The sequence below is a fragment of the Oncorhynchus mykiss genome, chromosome 11 (assembly GCF_057628025.1).
Source record: "Oncorhynchus mykiss isolate SJ-2025 chromosome 11, ASM5762802v1, whole genome shotgun sequence".
In the NCBI taxonomy this organism is placed as follows: domain Eukaryota; kingdom Metazoa; phylum Chordata; class Actinopteri; order Salmoniformes; family Salmonidae; genus Oncorhynchus; species Oncorhynchus mykiss.
Genome location: NC_143032.1, coordinates 11,122,544 through 11,146,103, shown reverse-complemented (window position 1 = coordinate 11,146,103; position 23,560 = coordinate 11,122,544). Strand labels below are relative to the sequence as shown.

Below are 23,560 nucleotides of genomic sequence, written 5' to 3'. Positions count from 1 at the left end.
TGGTTTGTGACCAAGATTTAAATTCCTGACTTATGTCTTGAGATGTTGCTTCAATATATCCACATAATTTTCCTTCCACATGATGCCATCTACAATTGTTTTTCTGAGGTCTTGACATATTTCTTTTGATTTTCACATGATGTCAAGCGAAGAGGCACTGAGTTTGAAGGTAGGCCTTGAAATGCATCCACAGGTACACCTCCAATTGAGCACTTGATTTGCTTTCCGGGACCGCCGGGAAGGTGGTTTTTGTACCTTCAGAATGGGAACAATTCACCTACTTAGCGAGCAGGGCAGCTGAAACGGGTGCACCTACCACCAACAGCACGAGATGAATAAAAACAAATAGAAACGCAAGGCTTTTATAGTTGTTGTTTTTGATCAACCCGGTTGATGACCACTGGCCTAGATTTGAAAATAGAATTATTACAATATTTTTCCACTGGCCTAAGCTGCCCACTGACGGGGATGATTGACTGGCCTGGAGAGTTTCCTTAAACCTCTCCTGTCTTGGGCCATATTTGCCTCTACAGAAAGTTGCTTTATTTTGGTTAATTACATTTTACTGCTTTTTAAATAAATCATGATGGTAAACATTTCAAATAAGGTTATTGTGAACTAAAAATGCAACTGTTTTGGTTGCAGTATCGAACCCCTGATAGGCTTGGAAGGACGTTCAGCATATTGCTTATACCTATCAAATCCTTTCTGGTATAGCTAAGGATGGTTTAGGCCAGACCTACGCCCAGCTTGGCTTTCCTGATAGAATGTCACCATTGTTTAGGGGCATCATTTATTTTTGCTCAATTTGCTGTTTGTTCCATTGATCCAGATTAGGAAGGTATAATACCTCAAATTAAGGTATTATCCACCAGCAGCTGGGGTTGGCAAGGTGAGACTTGGACGCTGTTGTCATTGGGTAATAGATAAGCTGCCGGTTGGTTGGCTCCATGCAACAACAGTGAGGTTGTAGGAGTGCCTCCACAAAGGGGAGGCTGTTGAAGCCTGGTGAAGCCAACCCTGTAGTCTAACCTCCTCACTGTCTCTCTCGCTGTCTCTCTCTCATTGAGCATCTGTCTGAGGATTCCTATCTACCCTGTAGCCTACCCTTCTATCTTGTGTCTCTCTCCCTGAGCATCTCTTTCTCGCTCTCAATTTCTTTCTTTCTCTCTCACTATTTTTCTTTCTCTCGCGCACGCTCTCTCTCTCCCCCCTGAGCATCTGTCTGAGGATTCAACTCGCCCTCTGCTATTTTTGTACCACACCTTTTCCAAGGATGTAATCAACGCTGAATGTAATGAGACCATGCATATTCTTCTGTCTCCGGCCCTCTCCACTTGTGGGATCCTCCTGAAAGACCAATGATTACAATGGCTCCTGACCGACTCTTCAACCACAGTACCATTCTACGTATAAGCCCTGCTGCAGAAAAAAATAAATCCACCACATTTTAGAAAACCCGTCTCGAACCCAACCTCATTAGCAACTCATTTGCATTCTATATGCATGCATTAAAATGAAGTAGAAATGTAATCGCCTCTTTTGTTATGACAGACTTAAATATGTTTCTCTCTGAAAGGTTGAGGTTCTCTTCAGAGTAGTTCTCCCTATTGTCTTTATGATTCAAAAAAAAAAGTAAAACACTCACTCCCATAGAAGTGTATTCCGTCATTTCTGCAGTTGTAACGGTTTTCTTCCTGGGAAGGAGAGGAGGACCAAAATGCAGCGTGGTTAGTGTTCAACATGTTTAATAAAAGATGATAACGTGAACACTACACACATACAAAATAACAAACGTGGCAAAACCCGAAACAGTCCTATCTGGTACAGAGACACAAAGACAGGAAACAACCACCCACAAACCCCAACACAAAAGTCCTATCTGGTGCAGAGAACACAAAGACAGGAAACAACCACCCACAAACCCCCTATCTGGTGCAGAGAACACAAAGACAGGAAACAACCACCCACAAACCCCCAACACAAAAGTCCTATCTGGTGCAGAGAACACAAAGACAGGAAACAACCACCCACAAACCCCGACACAAAACAGTCCTCTGGTGCAGAGAACACAAAGACAGGAAACAACCACCCACAAACCCCGACACAAAACAGTCCTATCTGGTACAGAGAACACAAAGACAGGAAACAACCACCCACAAACCCCAACACAAAACAGTCCTATCTGGTGCAGAGAACACAAAGACAGGAAACAACCAGCCACAAACCCCAACACAAAACAGTCCTATCTGGTGCAGAGAACACAGACAGGAAACAACCACCCACAACCCCCGACACAAAACAAGCTACCTAAATATGGTTCCCAATCAGAGACAATGAGTAACACCTGCCTCTGATTGAGAACCATATCAGGCCATACATAGAAACGGACAAACTAGACACACAACATAGAATGCCCACCCAGCTCACGTCCTGACCAACACTAAAACAAGGAAAACACAAAAGCAGTACATGGAAGCTACTGTATTTAATACCCCCGCAAGGCAGTACACTCCAGAATCCTTAATCTTTTTTTTTTTTTTTTTACCCCGTTTTCTCCCCAATTCCGTGGTGTCCAATTGTTTAGTAGCTACTATCTTGTCTCATCACTACAACTCCTGAGGTGGCTCAACTGAGGTTGCCGGAGTTCATGTACTGTTTGAGCGAGCAGTTATGCAATCTCATTACCCCACGTGAATATTTATGCGTTGTATGCGTTGAGGGACCTTTGACCTTTTTATACATTATATTTGTTATTTAACATTTAGACCTTAAAGGGGCAGCTTATGACCCCGCACAAAAACTAGTCATGTCAATTTCCATCGAGATCACCTTGAGATAACGTGATTGGAAAGGGCCCGCTTTAGCTCTTTCCTGAATTTCAGAACAATCCAGCACGACCCTTTCCTCAAATTGACCTTATCTCTTATCTTATCTTTATCTGCATTGGAGGAAAGGACACAGAGTATGGTGACAGACCCATCTCCTTCTTCTCAATGCTCACTTCTGCTGCTGCAGTCTATTTCTGAGCTCCTCCTGCTTCAGTTGCTAGTGGTTCTGCTGTCCCATCATGCATCATTCCATTTTAATGAACACAAGCATTGTGGATTTCCACAGCGGGAGTCAACATAAATTGTCTCGTCCCGGGCTTAAAGTCTCCAGTCTGCAGAAGGCTCAGTTCCAATACCCTTATCAAAAATTTACATAACTGTGTTTCTCCTTGGTCCACGCTACGGTTTAGTTGGTCCCAAGGCGGAAGACGGGGATAGTTGTGTGTGCTTGTGAAGTTATGGCAGCAGATACGTGTGTGTGAGGAGAAACGCATTGTGTTAGCAGCTCAGCAGTAAACGCATAATAACTTGATTAATTACTATATCTGTAAGTACATAAATAACAAAAAACGATTTGGCCGTTGTGTATCTTTCTCGGTCCAACATTTTCTAGATTTACCCCAGTATCCTTCCAACAGGGTTCTCTCTCGCTCTCTCGCTCTCACTCTTTCTCTCTCTCTCTCGCTCTCCTGCTCGTAAGTCTTCTTATCTACTCCTGTTTCCAGTGGAATTTCGTCAAATTCATGGCCAGACTTGAGATGCGTAAAGGGAGCATATGGATTGTAGTGGAGCGTGAAGACTGTATGATGGGGTTAGAGGAACTCCTCTTCGTCGTCTGACCTCTCACTCCTATGCCCTGAAACTAGCTGTACGTACCAGTCTTTCCTCTACCATTTTATATAGGCGGTACGGCCGCCCACTTAGCTCTGTTGGCCCCCTAGCTGACAGAGTTTGGCCACTTGGTTGACAGTTGTCATGTCAAAGCACGCCTGGATATGTTGCTTTGGGGATGTCCTCCCTTGAAAATAATAATGCGGAAAACAAACGAGAGCAGTTGGCCCTCACCCCAGTGACTTGCTTCAGTTGCTTGCTGTGACACTTTTGGGGACCCCTCTTCCACTCGTTACTGTCTTTTGTCGGTCATGGTTGGCCAGCTTTTCAGGCATAAGAATGTGAGAGTTGCCAGCTGTATCTGTAGATCTATACTCTCCCACTGTTTGCCAAGGCCTTAAATGGAAAATTCAGGATTTTGGCAATGAGGCCCCTTTGTCTACTTCCCCAGAGATGAACCCATGGATGTCACTTGTATGTCTCTGCCTGCAGTTTGAAGGAGGTTGTTAACTAACGTTAGCGCAATTGCTAACTATTGCTAGCAGATACCATAGACTTTCAGTCATTGCACTAACGCTAGTTAGCATTGGCTCATACTGGACGCAGCGACATAAAAATGCCCAAATCCCGAAGTATCCCTTTTAAAAGATAAGTACAGCTTCAACTTGAAAGAAGTGGAGTCTGCTAATTCTGCAGATGGGGCTGCAGGTCCCCTCGGCTCTGTGTGGAAAGGTAAGAGATGCTACACATCTCTGTTTATAAGGGCAGTATATTTTAGGTATTACTCAGTCTTTCATCACCAATGTTCTCTTAGTCAGTCATGGGGTGTGTGCGTGTGTGTATATATGTGTGTGTTACGAGAACAGCGTCACCTTCCCAGCCAGCCAGATGGAGTTGCATCCCCAGATGTGAATGCGTTAAGTCCCCAAAATAAAGAGTTTCTCAGTTCTCTCCTGTCAATGACACGGCATCAAGCTAATTAGTATCAGAACCCTCAGAGGTATTAGACTAATATCAATGGGAAAACATTGAAGAGCTTTGTGCTCTCGCTCTCTCTCTCTCTCTCTCTGTATCTCTGTCTCCCTCTCTTTATCTATCTTTCACTCCATTTCATACTTCATTTGCTGCATTCTCTCATTTCTTCATCGCATTTTTTGGCCTCTTCATTGTGGTTTGTAATGTATTTTTCATGTTTATTTCAAGGTTTGTCTTCTTGCTGTTTTGTGGAACATTGTTGCCGCTTGAGTCACGGTCTAAAGTGGAAATTCACTGAACTAAAATAAGTATGGGAGGGAGGGGAGAGGAATAGGGGGGAGTGGGAGAGGAAGAGAGCGGGGAAAGGACTTGAATCCTCAGACATACAGAGCTAGCATCGGAATTTCTAAACTAGTGATTTGCTGCAGAAAATGTGCTCTAGCCCAGCGAAGCCTAGAGATTCATATAATTAAATACTTTGAACAGCCACACAATAGCAATATGTCTCTACTCTTTACTGTGTCTGATGGCCTGGAACTCGGCACCACACGCTGAGCAGTTTTTACACTGGTTTTCTCCGCATCGTAATTTTGAAGGGCCGGTTTGACTAATACGCTGTGACAGACTGGGCCAAACTTGTCCTGCTGCTGCTTCCTGGGCTGGCCGACTGAGAAGTGCATGAGCTTGACGCCCTTTCTTTTCTCTTCTCGCTCTTTCTTCCTTGCTCAATCTTTCTGTCTACTTTTCTCTGTCTCTGTCACTCTCTCTCTCTTTCTCTCTCTCACCCCTCCCTCCTCCTTCCTCTCCACAGTGCCTTTGGCTGTCCCTACTCTGACATCAACATGAAGAAGGAGGCCGTGCTGCCCGACCGTCTGGGCGGCGAGAAGCAAATCACCTTTGTCCCTGTGCACTTTGTCCAGAAGACCAAGAGGCTGTGCACCGCCGATGATCAGGAGGAAGCCACGCCACCCCAGGATGTTCCCATGGAGAACAGGTGAGGGGGTGTGATGTCATTGTGATGACGCGTCAGGGTGGCTAGCTGGCCATGTTTGAAACGGGTTAAAATTCTTCCTTCCATCCTCACTAATGAAAGCTTTCACCCATCCTGACATGTCAGATATAAGCGATGAGTGGAGGAGGAAGGGATGCATTTTTAGTCTTTAAACACTGTGCCGGTGTCGCTACCCAACTGAGATTTCTAATTGAAACTGCCTACAGCCTTGGAAGGAGGGAAGACTTGGCTAAATGCAATCCAATGTAATTTAACCATTGTCTCCCATTCCAGTGAAGGAACCTGATTCTGTTCTAATCTAGCAAAGGAGCAGCTGTCATGACATTTTTAAGGCTTTATCTAAAAGGCATAAGAGAGGACCGCACGCCGCTCTCTGCAAATTCCAAGGTGACAATGTTTCTGTCCAGCGATGGAGACGAGCCAGATCACGTGTTGTTGACTTCTCTGTCAGATACGTTTTTAAGGGCGGTGAATTGCATTTTCCCACCGTGTCCACAGCAGATACATAAGTGTTTAGAATCAGAAGTGTTTGGTTAAACGCCGACTCAGCACCGCTGATCGGCTTAGTTTACACGCTGCTCAGAGGGATTTTCTGCAATTGCATTGGGTCTGCTCCATCCGTCTAGGCCCGGTCGGGCTGTGGATGGCTAGCCTGCCAGAGTTTACAGTAGGAAGCTTTTCAAGTCTAATAGCCTAACGGGAGCCGAGCCGTGATGGACAGTTTTAATATAAAACAAACTTGATTATCAACTCCGAGGCGTCTTTAATGTTTCGGATGTAATGTCAGATTAAAATTTCATTTGTCGGGCTGTTTAGAGAAGCTAATTAAAGTAATGCTGTGTTTGTGATATGATTTGGAATGGTGTCAAGTTGTGGTACCTGCCAAAGACTATAAGAGTAGGCTGTACTAGTGGTTACGTTCAAGGTCAGCATTTGTTTTAGTGATTATAGATCGCTTACAGTATGTGAAAATGCTTCCTTAAATTTGTATTTTATTATCTTTGGTCTGGGCCTATAGTACAAAAGCAAGACCATTGGTACTCCTGCATGCACCTCTCAGTGCGGACTACGGAGGAATCTCGCTGTTGGGTGTGTCTAGACACTGTTCTTACAGCATCCAATACAGTTCTGTGTTATTATTCCACTGTAGTACTGACAAAAACATTTGTTCATGCTATGGCAACACTGCAACGTGTGGTTGTATGAAATTGAGCCCATATCCTTGTCTTTAGCAGAGCGCATCCTCACCTGAACTTCATGCCTCCTGTTAAACACACATGTTGATCTTAAATAATTAAAATCAACTATATGTAGACGTCCCACATCTCCTCTAAGGCTATTTGCAGTCCCTATTGATTTTCTGCCCGCCTGTGTAGCTGTCTTTCTAATGTTTATCCTCCCATTCTCTCTACATCATTCACTCTCTCCCTTTTTATCCTCTCTCCCCTGCCCACTCACCCTCTCGATCTCTCTCTCTCCCTTTTTATCCTCTCTCTCCCCTGCACACTCACCCTCTTTATCCTCTCTCTCCCTTTTTATCCTCTCTCCCCCCTGCCCACTCACCCTCTCGATCTCTCCCTCTCCCTTTTATCCTCTCTCCCCCTGCCCACTCACCCTCTCGATCTCTCTCTCTCTCTCTCTCTCCCTCTTATCCTCTCTCCCCCTGCCCACTCACCCTCTCTCTCTCTCTCCCCCTCTCCACTCCCCCTCTCTCTCCCTCTCCACTCCCCCTCTCTCTCTCTCTCCCCCTCTCCCCCCCATCTCTCTCTCTCTATCTCTCTCTCTCTCCCTCCCACTCACCCTCTCTCTCTCTCTCTCAGGGTAATGCTGTCGGGGTACGAGGGGGCTTCTCGCCTCAGAGGTCGCCCCCCAGCCAACCCCCTGGTGAAGAGAGAGCCCAGGGAGGAACCAGCCACGGCTCAGGGACAGAAACTGCTTTCTCTGGGGAAGAGAGGCCGGCTACCCAGCAGGTAGACTATACACTACACCTCAGGCCATAAGACCTTTTTTTGTGTAACTTTTATTTAACTAGGCAAGTCAGTTAAGAACAAATTCTTATTTACAATGACGGCCTACACCGGTCAAACCCAGACGACGCTGGGCCAATTGTGCGACGCCCTATGGGACGCCCAATCACAGCCGGTTGTGATACAGCCTAGATCTGAACCAGGGTGTCTGTAGTGACGCCTTTAGCATTGAGATGCAGTGCCTTAGACCGCTACGCTACTCGGGAGCCCTGTTAGACTACTGAGCTATCTGAGCTGTACTGAGCTGGCCTGAATATGTATCTATGCTGCAAACGACAACGTGAAAGGAATATTACAAGTCAGCACTGTATGGTTCGGGTCAACACAATATGTGCAAATGGTATTGTGAGGCCCTCCGATCTCCCTACCGTGCTGGGAGAATATGAGGTAGTGTGGTTTCACTACTCTGCATCTTCGGATAAGACCGGTTACTCTGGTGAACCATAGTAGTTGTTGACCATGTTGTTAGGATATGTACGACAGGTGATTGATTTTTGAGTGAGAGGAGGTAATTACTGAGCTGAATTTCTTGAAATTAAATCTGTATTATTTTATTTTTGTTTGTAAATAGGAGGTCTGGTCATTTGTACTGTACTGTATCTTCCAAATGGCAGCCATTTTGAATTGTACTTTTGTGCGTCGGTATCTCCTCCCAGTCCAATTTCCTCCTCTGTCAATATTATATGAAAGCGTTAGGCATCTCATCTTATAGCACCACCTGCATCATCTTATAGCACCACCTGCATCATCTTATAGCACCACCTGCATCTCCTCTCTCTGAGTCAGTGTGGGACTGCTCTGCGTCTCCGTCACATCGGTCTCTGTGCTTTCTAGCAGGGCCTTTTTATACAGCCGCCTGTGCTGCCACCCGGCTTTTAGCGAGGCTCCCTGGGGCTGTTGCCGGTGGGGTTGACAGGGTGTTGATGCAGGGGCACTGATCCAGAACTGGCCCTGGGCTACACTGGCTCCACTCGTCTCAGTCTGTCTCTGTGGTTGGAGTGTGGTCAGAGCACTTCGATGCTGTGCAGATCCCAGAGACACGAGTAGGGATGCGGAGGCCAGGGACCTCGCCATACGATACTTCCCATGATACTTAGGTGCCGATACGATTCTATATTTATCCAACATATTGCACACTATATGTCTTCTGCAGAGAGAAAATGTGTTTTGATCAGTCGGGGATATAAAAGTGTTGTAAACATGTTGGCTGACTCTATAAAAAGACGATGGAGAACAAGATATAAGATGAACAATACTGGCGCAGGTACAGCCGACTAGCGCTAGCTAACGAGTTTGAGTCAAAGTATTGATTTTATAATATAATATAGTCCAAAATAAAATTGTAACATTTTATTTTTCTTCCCCTCTGTCACTAAATACGAGGCATTTGTTTACACACACACACACACACACACACACACGTAATGCTGGATTGATTCAATTAAACCTCCAATCTCCCTAATCCCACAAAACCTATTTTAAATTAGAACAGATCCCTACTGTATCTGCAGTATTGATTCAAGTCAAACCAAATATTACCCCAAGACATTTCTAGCCAAAGTCTAAGCAATCATAAATTCATAAATGAAATAGCTACAGATCCCTACAGATTGTGTTTTCATCCCTATCCCTACCTCGGCCACTATGATTTACCCTCTCCTGTCAGCAGACTGATGTGGTATGGGAGAGACATCCCCGCCTCGTCCAAAGCTCATGTAAACGCAAATGCTCTGTCATTACAGAGCCGTACTGTCGCAGATGTTACCTGAGAGAGCAGCAGGAGGGAGGGAGGGCACAATAATATCATATAGAGCAAGCAGATTATAGAACCCTGCATCCTAGTGAGATTGATATTTAATGGTTTTCCCCTCATACAGCCCACACTAGCCAGGCACACACTAGCCAGGTTGTCCTGTTGTTGGGGCTAGACAGGTTCTCCTGTTGTTGGGGCTAGACAGGTTCTCCTGTTGTTGGGGCTAGACAGGTTCTCCTGTTGTTGGGGCTAGACAGGTTCTCCTGTTGTTGGGGCTAGACAGGTTCTCCTGTTGTTGGGGCTAGACAGGTTCTCCTGTTGTTGGGGCTAGACAGGTTCTCCTGTTGTTGGGGCTAGACAGGTTCTCCTGTTGTTGGGGCTAGACAGGTTCTCCTGTTGTTGGGGCTAGACAGGTTCTCCTGTTGTTGGGGCTAGACAGGTTCTCCTGTTGTTGGGGCTAGACAGGTTCTCCTGTTGTTAAGAGGAGGAACTGATGGTTAAACCCTTTGTGAAAGATTACCGCATGCCTTGAAGATTATGCAAGTTTCCTGTTAAATAAAAAAGAGAGGTGCCTAAGCCTAAAATTAGGATTGTAGCTGATCCGACTGTATTTGACAAAAAACATACATTGGAGTTTGTTATGCAAGACATCTGTATCAATATTTCCTGACCTGGCATCTCTCCCTCGTGATGCAGTAAAAATAAAATCCCAGTATGCCTTTATTCTGCAGCAATGCAGCAGTCATATTTTGTCTCCTCTCTATCTTATTCTGTCCATAATCTGCTTGAGAAAGGGCGGTAAAGGCATAGAACAAAAAATAAAAAAAATTATGCACAGCATCACTTTCTATAGGATTCATACATCTTTCCACGGAATGAGTGCAATTTTTTATTTATTTTAAAAGCCTGTTTTATTTAAATTAAGTGACCTTTTTAATATCGACCACATGGAGAATTCAATAAATCAGGTTCATTCAGCATTTTGACATGTCCCTCTGTGTACCCTCTGTGACTTATATGAAGATTTTAACCCACTTAAGCTTCAAAACGTCTCAAAGTTTTTACCATCATTATAAAGCGCAAGTTTTTTTTGTTGCTTTGACAGAGTCATTTCTGAAGATTATAATGTATTTAATGTGATGAGTGATTCATTTACGTCTGTGCCTCATTTTAAAGGTCAACTTTTACCTGAACTGAACTCTTGTTTTAATGTGGTGAAACTAGTCCTTTTAAAATATTTTTTTTCAAAAGAAACATTGAAAATGTAATAGTGAGACCATAGTGTAAAAGTAGGTGAGCTGGTTCTACTCTTTTTGTCCATTTTCGGGTGTGTTATGATACCCATAGATAGACAGGATAGAAATGTTTTTAGCGATTTCAACATTTTTATGAAGCTCGCATTCAATTGCCCCTCCCTGTTGCACACAACAAGCTTCCGTTCCCCCTGTCACAATAGGATTTATGGCTGATTTAAGATGAAATCATCAACTCTGTTAGGGTCAGCCCCGTTTGCTCTTATTTGGCACTTAATGGGCACTTACAATAGTCATTTTTTAACTTAACATCTTGATGGGATTTTATACTTTTTTTGGACATATGCTATTTATGACAGTGTACAAATTAGGTGAAATCAAATGTGTTTTTTTTTATACCAAGTTACACTTCTCAAAAGGTACAGAATTGGTAGAACCACCCTCATTCATCCGTTTGTTTACATTTTTTAAAAAAATGAATATATAATGAATCGTTGATTAGTTTCCTGGGCCGTCCTACCCCCTCGCCCTCTTTTCGTCTCATTAATCGTTGGATGTTTGTCGACTCAACTTTAAATTGGGGGGGAGAAGAGACCCCTGGAGAATTTTAAGTCATGAACTTGCTGCTCTTTGAGCTGATTTGCATATTATGAAACATCAACAAACTATTCCTCTGGGATGGTGTTTGCTCAACTTGGCTGATCCTCAAGGTTATTTCTGTCTCGGGCCAGTCTTGGAAATACTGACATTTCTTCCATGGGAACTGCCTTTAGTGCCTCGATTTCAGGCTCAATTCAAAAGTACAGCTGCTACTGTACATGATGTTTTTACTGTACCAGTCAAACGTTTGGACACAACTGCTCATTCAAGGGTTTTCCTTTATTTTTTACTATTGTCTACATTGTAAAAATAGATTGAAGACATCAAAACTATGAAATAACACATATGGAATCATGTAGTAACCAAAAAAGTGTTAAACAAAGTAGCCTCCCTTTGCCTTGATGACCGCTTTGCACACTCTTGGCATTGTCTCAACCAGCCTCATGAGGAATGCTTTTTGAACAGTCTTGAAGGAGTTCCCACATATACTGAGCACTTGTTGGCTGCTTTTCCTTCGCTTTGCAGTCCAACTCATCCCAAACCATCTCAATTGGGTTGAAGTCTGGTGATTGTGGAAGCCAGGTCATCTGATGCAGCAATCCATTACTCTCCTTGGTAAAATAGCCCTTACACAGCCTGGAGGTCTGTTGGGTCATTGTCCTGTTGAAAAACAAATGATAGTCCCACTAAGCGCAAACCAGATGGGATGGTGTATCGCTGCAGAATGCTGTGGTAGCCATACTGGTTAAGTGTTTCCTTGAATTCTAAACAAATCACTGACGATGTCACCAGCAAAGCACTCCCACGCACACACCTCCTCCTCCATGCTTCACGGTGGGAATCACACATGCGGAGATCATCTGTTCACCTACTCTGCGTCTCACAAAGACACAGGGGTTGGAATCAAAAATCTCAAATTTGGACTCATCAGACGAAAGGACAGATATCCACAGGTCTAATGTCCATTGCTCGTGCTTATTGGCCCAAGAAAGTCTCTTCTTATTGGTGTCCTTTTAGTAGTGGTTTCTTTGCAGCAATTTGACCATGAAGGCCTGACTCATGCAATCTCCTCTGAACATTTGATGTTGAGCTGTGTCTGTTAGTTGAACTCTGTGAAGCATTTATTTAGGCTGCAATTTCTGAAGCTGCTAACTCTAGTGATCTTATACTCTGATGAGAGCCAGTTTCATCATAGTGCTTCATGGTTTTTGGGACTGCACTTGAGGAAACGTTCTTGACATTTTCCGTATCAACTGACCTTAATGTCTTAAAGTAATGATGGAATGTTATTTCTCTTTGCTTATTTGAGCTGTTCTTGCCATAATATGGACTTGGTCTTTTACAAAATAGGGCTGTCTTCTGTATACCACCCTACCTTGTCACAACACAACTGATTGGCTCAAACAGATTAAGAAGGAAAGAAATTCCACAATTTACTTTTAACAAGGCACACCTGTTGCTTGAAATGCATTCCAGGTGACTACCTCATGAAGCTAGTTGAGAGAATACCAAGAGTGTGCAAAGCTGTCATCAAGGCAAAGGGTAGCTACTTTGAAGAATCTCAAATATAAAATATATTTTGATTTGTTTAACACTTTTCTGGTTACCACATGATTCCATATTTTTTATTTCATAGTGTTGCTGTCTTCACTATTATTCTACAGAATAGAAGAAAATTGTAAAAATAAAGAAAAACCCTAGAATGAGTAGGTGTGTCCAAACCTTTGACTGGTACTGTATGTAGTGTCATAATCTTAAGTAGAGGTCGACCGATTAATTAGGGCCGATTTCAAGTTTTCATAACAATCGGAAATCGGTATTTTTGGATTTGGGCGATTTCAATTTTATTTATTATTATTTTAAAAAACAAACATTTTTTACACCTTTTATTTAATCTTTATTTAACTAGGCAAGTCGGTTAAGAACACATTCTTATTTTCAATGACGGCCTAGGAACGGTGGGTTAACTGCCTTGTTCAGGGGCAGAACGACAGATTTTCACCTTGTCAGCTCGGGGGATTCAATCTTGCAACCTTACAGTTAACTAGTCCAACGCTCTAACCACCTGATTACATTGCACTCCACGAGGAGACTGCCTGTTACGCGAATGCAGTAAGCCAAGGTAAGTTGCTAGCTAGCATTAAACTTATCTTATAAAAAAACAATCAATCATAATCACTAGTTAACTACACATGGCTGATGATATTACTAGTTTATCTAGCGTTTCCTGCGTTGTATATAATCGATGCAACGCAGGGGGATGATTTATCAAAAGTGTATTTGCGATAAAAGCACAGTCATTGCACGACTGTACCCAACTATAAGCATCAATGCCTTTCTTAAAATCAATACACAAAGTATATATTTTTAAACCTGCATATTTAGCTAAAAGAAATCCAGGTTAGCAGGCAATATCGCGTTCATTGCACGCAGTCAGTGTATATGCAACAGTTTGGGCCGCCTAATTTGCCAGAATTTTACGTAATTATGACATAACATTGAAGGTTGTGCAATGTAACAGGAATATTTAGACTTATGGATGCCACCCATTAGATAAAATACGTAACGGTTTTGTATTTCACTGAAAGAATAATCATCTTGTTTTTGAGATGATATTTTCCGGATTTGACCATATTTATGACCTAAGGTTCGTATTTCTGTGTGTTATTAGGTTATAATTAAGTCTATGATTTTATAGAGCAGTCTGACTGAGCGGTGGTAGGCACCAGCAGGCTCGTAAGCATTCTTTCAAACAGCACTTTTGTGCGTTTTGCCAGCAGCTCCTCATTGTGCTTCAAGAATTGCATTGTTTATGACTTCAAGCCTATCAACTCCCGAGATTAGGCTGGTGTAACCGATGTGAAATGGTTAGCTAGTTAGCGGGGTGCGCGTTAATAGCGTTTCAAACATCACTCGCGCTGAGACTTGGAGTGGTTGTTCCCCTTGCTCTGCATAGGTAATGCCATGCATTAGTATTGCCTGCTAACGCTGCTTCGAGGGTGGCTGTTGTCGATGTGTTCCTGGTTCAAGCCCAGGTAGGAGCGAGGAGAGGGACTGAAGCTATACTGTTACACTGGCAATACTAAAGTGCCAATAAGAACATCCAATAGTCAAAGGTTAATGAAATACAAATGATATAGAGAGAAATAGTCCTATAATTCCTATAATAGCTACAACTTAAAACTTATTACCTGGGAATATTGAAGACTCATGTTAAAAGGAACCACCAGCTTTCATATGTTCTCATGTTCTGAGCAAGGAACTTAAACTTTAGCTTTCTTACATGGCACATATTGCACTTTTACTTTCTTCTCCAACACTTTGTTTTTGCATTATTTAAACCAAATTGAACGTTTCATTATTATTTCTATTTTTGTATTATATTAAGTTAAAATAAGTGTTCATTCAGTATTGTTGTAATTGTCATTATTGCAAATAAATAAAATAAAAATTGGCCGATTTAATAGGCATCTGCCTTTTTTTTGGTCCTCCAATAATCGGTATCGGCATTTGAAAATTCATAATCGGTCGACCTCTAATCTGAAGTAGTCTTGTCTCATACCTGTACTGCAGGGCTCACCAATCTTTCCTCAGTCAAGATCAGTTTCTGAGTCCAAAAGCAAGCCGAATCAAGTGCACCTACCGCCAACAGTGCTAAATAAGTAAGCAAGGCTGTATCGGCTCTCTCTTCCGTCTCCAGTTGGAACTGTATTGAACGGACATCCTGGCATCACCGGTTGACTGTGGGGAGAGGGGATCAAAACGTGTCTAAAGCTTTAGCCTCGCCCTCGTTCTCAGACACCAACGGGCTTAGAGGAGCAGCAACATCCCCTACAGGGGTAGTAGGCTCAGGCAGCGGTAACACAAGCACCTGCTCTTCCAACAAAACATTTAACACTAGTTGCTTAACCTCCGCTTTAACTTAACTCTGCGGAATCAATACAGAATAATGGTCAGCCAAGGTCAGTAAATCAACTCGACGACATTTGTCGAAAACCTCCCTCGTAGGGTTATCCAAAAAGGAATTCAAATCAAAAGTATCAATTTTGAACAACTACACAATAGCCAACAAATTGCAAACACTAATGCTACATAAGCTATGACGCTCAACACTGAACTAGACCACTATAACACGAGCGGCATGGGTGTCCGTAAAGACAGATTCCGGACGAGCCCCCACTTCTGTTACGAATCCCTTTGGCCCTGCAGTCTAGGGGGGAAGGCAACGAGACCCGTAGCATAACTCATGCAAAGTATAATAGTGAAAAAGTAACAGTGAGAACGAAAAACCACAACTAAATTACCGTAAAACACTCATGGTTTATTTTTAAACACACGGTAAAGGGGGGGCAGGAAAAGGGGCTGAGCTGGACCCAAGGAAAAAAATCACAAGTATTCAAAAACAAAGCTAAGCTAGTCTACCTGCTTCAACAACAGCTAGCTAACTAACCAATAAAATACAGTGGGTGGTCCGCCCAGTTCTAACTAGGGTATTTAGACAAATTATTCCTACGGGTTGTGTATGCCCATGGGCGACATGTCTTGGTACCCCCTTTTCCCACCATCAAACAAACAGTCAAACACCATAACCAAAACAATACTCACAAGTGGGACAAAGTGACATGTAGGAGTAAACAAACGAGAGCTCAAAGAGAGAGATTGAGACACAGAGAAAACAACTGAATGGGTTTTTAAACCAAGGGAAAGGGGATGTGATTGGGGAATGATGATTGTCACCTGTAAGGGGAGAAGGAGAGAAAAGAAATACACACAGGATACCTGTATCTGTAACAGGTGTGGTTTTTTTTTTAATAGAAATTATGGAGAGAATGCGTTCGACCGGTTTGGTGACCACTGTTGTACTGTATGTGCTGTAGCCAACTCTTCTTTCAGAGCATTGCATGTCATACTGCACACTGACTACAAAACATTTGTACGGGACATTTTGACAGTCAGGCCATTCTCAAAGCCAGTATATGGCTTTTCTGCACGAGCCTGACTACCCAGGCCATATCGCTCTGGTCCAACTCCACTTTTGGCATTAGCACAAACGACTTCGGGACAACAGTTTTCAGACTAAATGTATGGAGCGGTCGATATTGTAGCGGAATTAAATTCAGGATGAGTCATCATGCAATTTCTGCACATTAATTGGCCAACTCAAAATGTTATTTCTTACTGTGGGAATTTAAGGTTAGGCCACTCTAAAATCTTTTGGGATTAAGTAACCAATTCAAACGATAAAATATTTTCACTATCTCACTTTATTATTGAAGACGTAAGTCCCACACTAGAAGAGGTGGCAATACAGTAGTCTGAAGGTCTGAATTAAAATCCTTTCAGTGGTTCTCAATAGTTTGCACTGCATGTTTACATAGGAGATAGCAGTCCAACAATTATTTTCACATCATTTTCAGAAATGATCTACCTACAAACAGCAGGGTTTAACATTTCCTTTTCTGTGTGACATTTGCAGTAGATTTGATTGGGGATTCAGTTATGGTCTCTGACTGCTTCTAGATCTGTCAATATCCTCTTGTAGAAGTAACGTCATCCAGGAAGAAGGGCAGAGGCTCAGTATAATCTCCTTTAAATCACTGTCTGACAGGAGATGACAATGAGGGAACTTCTCCGAAGTGGAGCAGACAGGTGTTATGCCTTTTGGAGGATACGCATTCAAAGTTATGCTCCATAGAGTTATGCTCCATAGATTTACTAAGACAGACATTCCTATTTAAGTCAATGTCATCATGTGTACATAGCCGTGTCCTTTCTAGTTATGCTACAGTGATGCGGCCCTCTAATCTCAATCGCGCCACCAGATATATTCAGGCCAGGCATCATGCATTCATTCTACTGCCTCTGAGCATGTAATTGAAGACGTTTCGCAGCTAAATGACAAGACGAGAGAATTTTGCAGTAGCCGTAACTTTTTGAAAGCGTGCACCTGAATGATGTGTTGCTGTAGTTTGTCCACAGACACCTTGGTCCAGGTCTTTCTCGTTGAGAAAACTGTCCCACTTTAAACCATGTCCATCTTATAAAGGCTTCATAAGCACTACGTAAATGCCAAGAGTCGTCAATATAAAATGTATTTTGATTTAACACTTTATTTGGTTACTACATGATTCCACATGTGTTATTTCAAAGTTTTGATGTATTCACGATTATTCTACAGTGTAGGAAACATAAAAAATAAAGAAAAACCCTTGAATGAGTAGGTGTGTCCAAACTTTTGACTGGTACTGTAAGTATTCAGACTCTTTACTCAGTACTTTGTTGAAGCACCTTTCACAGTGATCACAGACTCAAGTCTTCTTGGGTGTGACGCTACAAGCTTGGCCCACCTGTATTTGGGGAGTTTCTTCTCTTCATTCTTCTCTGCAGATCCTCTCAAGCTCTGTCTTGGTTGGAAGGGGAGCGTCACTGCACAGGCTATTTTCAGGTCTCTCCAGAGATGTTAGATTGGGTTCAAGACCGTGCTCTGGCTGGGCCACTCGAGGACATTCAGAGACACTCATGCGTTGTCTTTGCTGTGTGCTTAGGGTTGTTGTCCTGTTGGAAGGTGAACCTTCTCCCCAGTCTGAGGTCGTGAGTGCTCTGGAGCAGGTTTCATCAATCCCTCTGTACTTTTCTCTTATCTTCCCCTCGATCCTGACTAGTCTCCCAGTCCGTTGCACTGAAAAACATCTCCACAGCATGATGCTACTTCCACCATGCTTTGCCATAGGTATGGTGCCAGATTTCCTCCAGACGTGATGCTTGGCATTCAGGCCAAAGAGTTCAATCTTGATTTTATCAGACCAGAGAATCTTGTTTCTCATGGTCTGAGAGTCTTTAGGTGCCTTTTGGCAAACTCCATGTGGGCTGTCATGTGTCTTTTACTGAGGAGTGACTTCCGAGTGCTGCAGAGATGGTTCTCCTTCTGGAAGATTCTCCCACCTCCACAGAGGAACTCTGGAGCTTTTTCGGGTTCTTGGTCACCTTCCTAACCAAGGCCCTTCTCTCCTGATTGCTCAGTTTGGCCGGGCTGCCAGCTCTAGGAAAAGTCAAACTTATTCAATTTAAGAATGATGGAGGCCACTGTGTTCTTGAGGACTATCAATGCTATCAATGCTTCGGAAATGTTTTGGTACCCTTCCACAGATCTTTGTCTGGACACAATCCTGTCTCGGAGCTCTACGGACAATTCCTTATTTCACTTATAATTCACTGTATCACAATTCCAGTGGGTCAGAAGTTTACATACACTAAGTTGACTTTGCCTTTAAACAGCTTGTAAAATAATGTCATGGCTTTAGAAGCTTCTGATAGTCTAATTGACATCATTTGAGTCAATTGGAGGTGTACCTGTGGATGTATTTCAAGGCCTACCTTCAAACTCAGTGCCTCTTAGCTTGACATCATGGGAAAATCAAAAGCAATCAGCCAAGACCTCAGAAAAATAATTATAGATCTGGCAGTACTCCTTAGACCAGTGGTCAAGTCGATCGCGATTGTCGATCTCCAAGGCATTTCAGCAAAGAGCTGCTGTTTTTATGAGTGAGTTCATGTTTAAGTTCTTACTCAGCATTGTCAACACTTTTATAAACCATAAAATTCCCGTTCTTCCTATTTCCACTCAGCGCTACAACAAGCACTGCAGCAGTAATGAATTAGTAGGAACGTGTCTCTGTAGACTTGTGTTATTATTAGCGGCTTGGGTCTTTTTTAATATCGAGGAATATTTCACTTTCTCTGTTCATCGGAGTAACAACATGAATTTGTGCGTGAGGCAGAAATCATGCGGTGCTAATCGAGTTTCGCCATCAGCTGGAAGACGGTGTCCCTTTTTGGTCAGTGTCAGTGGAGGAAAGGGAGAGCGGAGGGATGTTGAGAGGCGGACCCTCAGTCTGCTGCGCTCTCCCTCCGCTGAGACGGACCATCAGATGCAGTCACCACCAGCCCAGTAAAATAAAAAGCGAATTATTTAAATGTATGCTCATTCAGCTGTGTAATAAGTAATACAACAATGGATCTATTACCGGTGTGATCATATAGCCTACCTCAAATTTTGAAATATACTTTTTTTTAAATCCCCAAACAATGCATTGACAGGTAAATTCCAGCAAAGCCAGTATGCTGTGAAAATGTATTGGACCTATAGCTTACTGCACAAACATCATTGTTACAGTACTGTTTATAATTGGTTAATTTTGCATAGGCTTATATTTTTTTAAGTCATGTTATAAAAATCAGAGCGGTAGATCTCGGCTTGCATTTTGACTCAAAGTGATCTTGACTCAGAAAATGTTGGTGACCACTGTGGGGCTAAACAAGGATATTTCTCTGTCCTCATTCTATAGTGTTGTTGCCTTGATTTTGAGGGTCTCTGTGTCTCTCCAGATTCACTGACACCCAAATATCACCTATGTACTTTTTTATTAGTATTATTTTGTGCCATTTACCTAAACATATTATTATTATTATTATTATTATTATTATTATTATTATTATTTTCTTATTATTGTCTCAATGGGCCACTAGGCTATACATAGGAGCTAAGTGCCATGGTCAGGTCACTCTGAGGGAAACGTCAGCTTGATGTCGAAACGCCAGTCAGGTTTTTATCCTGGACAATGGATTAAAGTGAGCTAAAAGAAATCAATCTGCTTGTTTTGTTAAGTGCTCCAACCCCTGCCTTGAATAAGTCATTTTGGAAGGTTTTCTTGGTAAGGCCTTCTCATCATGGCGATATACTGTACTTTGATGTAAGCCATCCCAGGGGTATATTCACTCCTTTGTTATGACCTAAAAGCAGGTCCTCTTCAAAGCTGGCCCTGTAAGTGAATTGCTTCCTCTGTAAAATAATATTTGCTTTCTTTCTCTTTTTCTCTCTTTCTCTCTCTCTCTCTCTCTCTCTCTCTCTCCTTTTTCTCTTTCTTTATTTCTTTTTCTCTCTTTCCCCCTCTCTCTCTCTTTCTCTTCTCTCCAGACTCACAACTAAATATCTGCGAGTCAAAGAAGAGGACGAAGAGATTGACTTGAATAGCATGATCGAAGGTAAGGCATGATTTGGCCATTTCCAGCTTTCTCCCCCTCCTCCTCATTGAGTGGGCTGAGTTTCAATTGAAAAAGCTGGGGTAGATGGTTCACAGGTTGTCGTTAATTGGTATTAGCGATGTGCTGTCATCATTTGGATGCGTTCCCTCGCTTCGCTGGCTCTCTGGAGTATCGTATGTTCATATGATGCAAAACGCGTCATAGCGATTGTATTTCTGCTTGTACGAGGAATAGCTCAGATACACATGAAAACATGTTACACACAGACACACACACTTAATCCTGTGCTCTGTTATACCACTGGACGGGGTCAGAATGCCCTTTTTCAAGTTAAGTCTCATCACCAAAAGCGATTCAGCCAGTGACCGGTTTTAATTGTATAAGCAGCTTGCTTGCTGCATAGCATTTGAAAGGTAGTTGCTCTCTACGAAGATGGCTGGTTTTGCCAACAAGCAATATACATCACTGGAGGGTCGGAGACCCAATTTGACTTGAGGTATTAGATGTCAGTCACGGTTGTTACGGGGCAATTTCTCTGTGAAATTGGTCGTTTTCATGTAGAAAGGCAGTATTAGTCATGAGTCACTGGATCACCTGGCCCCGCAATCACTCATTTTGATTACTGTGAGCACATGTGTAATGGAGTTCAAGAGTGGTTCAAAAACCTCAAGTAAAACGCAAACCTTTAGATACAGGACATTAAGACAGTATTCCGATCCCTTGACTACTTCCACATTTTGTTACGTTACAGCCTTATTCTAAAATGGATTAAATTGTTTTTTCCCCCACATCAATCTATACAAAATACCCCACAATGACAAAGCAAAAACAGGTTTTTATAATCTTTTGCAAATTGATAAATTATTAAACTAAAATATACATTGACATAAGTATTCAGACCCGTTACTCAGTACTTTGTTGAAGCACCTTTGGCAGCGATTACAGCCTCGAGTCTGCTTGGGTATGAAGCTTGGCACACCTGTATTTGGGAGTTTCTCCCATTCTTCTCTGCAAATCTTCTCAAGCCCTGTCAGGTTGGATGGGGAGTGTCACTGCACAGCTATTTTCAGTACTTTTCAGAGATGTTTGATCAGGCTCTGGCGGCTGGGACACTCAAGGACATTCAGAGACTTTTCTCGAAGCCACCCCTGCATTTTCTTGGCTGTGTGCTTAGGGTCGTTGTTTTGTTGGAAGGTGAACCTTCTCCCCAGTCTGAGGTCCTGAGGGCTCTGGAGCAGGTTTTCATCAAGGATCTCTCTGTACTTTGCTCTGTTCATCTTTGCCTCAGTCCTGACAATTCCTTCGATCTCATGGCTTGGTTTTTGCTCTGACACGCACTGTCAGCTGTGGGACCTTTATATAGACAGGTGTGAGCCTTCCCAAATCCTGTCCAATCAATTGAATGTACCATTGAATTGACTATTTCCAAAAATGTCTAAACCTGTTTTCACTTTGTCATTATGGGGTATTGTGTGTGTGTGTGTATATTGATGAGGGGTCATTTTTAGAATAAGGCTGTAACCTAACGAAATGTGGAACAAGTCAAGGGGTCAGAATACTTTCCGAATACACTGTAGGTTTTTCTTTTCACTACTCAGCAATTTTGAGGCCCAACAACATCTAGATTCCTTCATCGGATAACTTCATTGATTGTTATGAATTGGTGGGTGGTTTCCATGGAAAACAGAGCCTACGGCCCATTTTGAATCGCAGTCAGCAGGAGAGAAGTAGGGGGGGGGTTAGTGTGTATGTGCACGTGTGCCTTTTTCTTTGTTACGCTGTCAGTTTCTACCAAGGAAAAAGAAACACGGCGTCGCCTGAATGGAGCCCTTTTCGGGCCGAGTGCATTTCTCCTACGGCCTATCAGAGTGCGATACTAATTTTAGCTCCCGCGACAGCAGCCCTTCCTGTGAGGATGATAAGAGGAGGGGAAAGAGCTCTAGGTGTGACGACAGAACGCATTACTGCCACGGCCGGAGCAGCTGCCAGCCAGACCACCCACACACACACAGAGAGCCAAACACACACATATAGTAAACACACACACACAGAGAGCCAAACACACACATATAGTAAACACACCCACACAGAGAGCCAAACACGCACACTTTCACACACACCACACTCGCCTTACCTCCAGGCCACAAGGCCCCAATTGTTTCTGCCATGGGTTTGTTCTCTGCTGCCTCACTGAACAAACTGATCCTTACTCTACTGTGGAGGATTGATTCTGGGGCCTGGATTTAATTTAGTACATTCTGTACTGACAATGTGATAAGATGGTGAGAGATCAACACACAAAGAGAAATTAAACTGAAGAATACGCAGGAATCTCATACTTCTCACTCCCCGCAGCAGAAATGCCCATTCTTGTCATTTGTTTCCTCTTTTTAAATGTTTTGTTATTTTTCTCATCAGCTGTCGGATGGCAAGTTGACAGAATAGACTTGCCGGATCACCCCACCCGTGGACTCTCTCATAGCTGAAATCCCTTCTGAAAGGGTCAGATGTGACAGACTGTGATACAGTGACAGGTGTGAAGGTAGCGTTTGGTTGTTGTTAGGACTACTTCAGTCACTTTGATTCGGCCGTGGCTAGAGAGAGAGAACGGGAGAGAGTGATGTGTGGTGGAGCCCCGCCCGCTGCCACCGACAGGTGACAGACCGCAGAGGGCACGGAGATTTCTCTTCTAGATTTTCTCTCACCTCTCTCTGTTCTCCTCTCCTCACCTCTCTCTGTTCTCTTGTCCTCACCTCCCTCCGTTCTCCTCTCCGTTCATATCTCCTCACCTCTCTCTGTTCTCCTCACCTCTCTTCGTTCTCCTCTCCTCACCTCCTCCGTTCTCCTCACCTCTCTCCGTTCTCCTCTCATCACCTCCTCCGTTCTCCTCTCCTCACCTCCTCCGTTCTCCTCTCCGTTCATCTCTCCTCACCTCTCTCTGTTCTCCTCACCTCTCTCCGTTCGGGAGGTGACCAAGGCTCTGTAAGGTCACTTTTACAGAGCTACAAAGTTCCTCTGTCAAGATGGGAAAACCTTCCAGAAGGACAACCATCTCTGCAGCACTCCACCAATCAGGCTTTTATGGTAGAAAGGCCAGACAGAAGCCACTCTTCAGTGAAGGGCACATGACAGCCCTCTTGGAGTTTGCCAAAAGGCACCTAAAGGACTCTGACCGTGAGAAACAAGATTCTCTGGTCTGATGAAATCTAGATTGAACTCTTTGGCCTGAATGCCAA

General features: G+C 43.1%; 1 protein-coding gene across 21 annotated transcripts in view; it reads left to right on the top strand.

Moving 5' to 3' along the window:
• Positions 1-23,560, top strand: part of LOC110535260 (lethal(3)malignant brain tumor-like protein 4) — a 127,315-nt gene that overhangs the window by 57,975 nt on the left and 45,780 nt on the right. For all 21 annotated transcript variants that reach the window (XR_016484360.1, XR_016484359.1, XR_005034557.2 and 18 more), the window contains 3 exons: positions 5,449-5,631; positions 7,470-7,619; positions 20,257-20,324. Coding sequence is in view for 11 of the 21 variants with exons in the window: in XM_090189377.1 (XP_090045503.1) it covers positions 5,449-5,631; positions 7,470-7,619; positions 20,257-20,324 (401 nt within the window). In the remaining 10 variants the exon portion in view is untranslated. The remainder of the gene's footprint in view (positions 1-5,448; positions 5,632-7,469; positions 7,620-20,256; positions 20,325-23,560) is intronic.